The sequence below is a fragment of the Trypanosoma equiperdum genome (assembly GCF_001457755.1).
Source record: "Trypanosoma equiperdum strain OVI genome assembly, contig: ctg_1511, whole genome shotgun sequence".
NCBI lineage: Eukaryota > Euglenozoa > Kinetoplastea > Trypanosomatida > Trypanosomatidae > Trypanosoma > Trypanosoma equiperdum.
The window spans coordinates 1-909 of record NW_027123518.1 but is presented as its reverse complement, the minus strand read 5'-3'; the positions used below and the strand labels follow the sequence as shown (position 1 = coordinate 909).

Sequence of the window (909 nt, the reverse complement as noted above, 5' to 3'; positions counted from 1 at the left end):
TGGAACAGTGGAGGTCCGTGTTCAGGGAAACGTTGACAACAGTAGCAATGAGCGGTGGGATGCAGATGTACAAAAACATGAGGTGGCGGAGGCTCAAGAGAAACCCGTGGGAGGCATCAACTTTTGGGCACCACGGGAACTGCGGCTAAATTACCGCGACTACATGGGGGAGCTGCTGGGAACCTTCGTCCTGCTCTTTATGGGTAATGGTGTGGTCGCCACGGTTATCATTGATGGGAAACTGGGGTTCCTCAGCATTACGCTTGGTTGGGGCATTGCCGTCACGATGGCTCTGTATGTTTCATTGGGTATCTCGAGCGGCCACCTTAATCCCGCCGTCACCGTTGGCAATGCGGTTTTCGGTGATTTCCCTTGGAGAAAAGTCCCCGGCTACATCGCGGCGCAGATGCTCGGTGCCTTTCTTGGTGCTGCCTGCGCTTACGGAGTGTTTGCTGATCTCCTGAAGGCGCATGGTGGTGGTGAGTTGATTGCCTTCGGTGAAAAGGGGACCGCAGGTGTGTTCAGCACCTACCCAAGGGATTCAAATGGTCTATTTTCTTGTATCTTTGGTGAGTTTATATGTACGGCGATGCTATTGTTCTGTGTCTGCGGTATCTTCGACCCCAATAACTCTCCTGCCAAGGGACACGAGCCGTTGGCAGTTGGTGCTCTTGTCTTCGCCATTGGCAATAACATCGGTTACTCAACGGGTTACGCAATAAATCCGGCTCGTGACTTCGGTCCCAGGGTCTTCTCTTCTTTTCTTTATGGTGGGGAGGTGTTTTCACATGCAAATTATTATTTCTGGGTTCCACTAGTTATTCCATTGTTTGGAGGTATCTTTGGACTTTTTCTGTACAAATATTTTGTGCCACACTAATCTGCATGAAGGAAAAAGGAAGAATTATA

General features: G+C 49.9%; 1 protein-coding gene across 1 annotated transcript; it reads left to right on the top strand.

The window, feature by feature from the left end:
- Window positions 1-163: 163 nt before the first annotated feature.
- Window positions 164-880, top strand: TEOVI_000823000 (Aquaglyceroporin 3; the record flags this gene model as incomplete). The annotated part of the gene is made up of 1 exon (XM_067221853.1): window positions 164-880. One exon carries the CDS (start codon window positions 164-166, stop codon window positions 878-880), a length of 717 nt encoding a protein of 238 aa, XP_067077954.1.
- Between the last annotated feature and the right edge of the window lie 29 nt (window positions 881-909).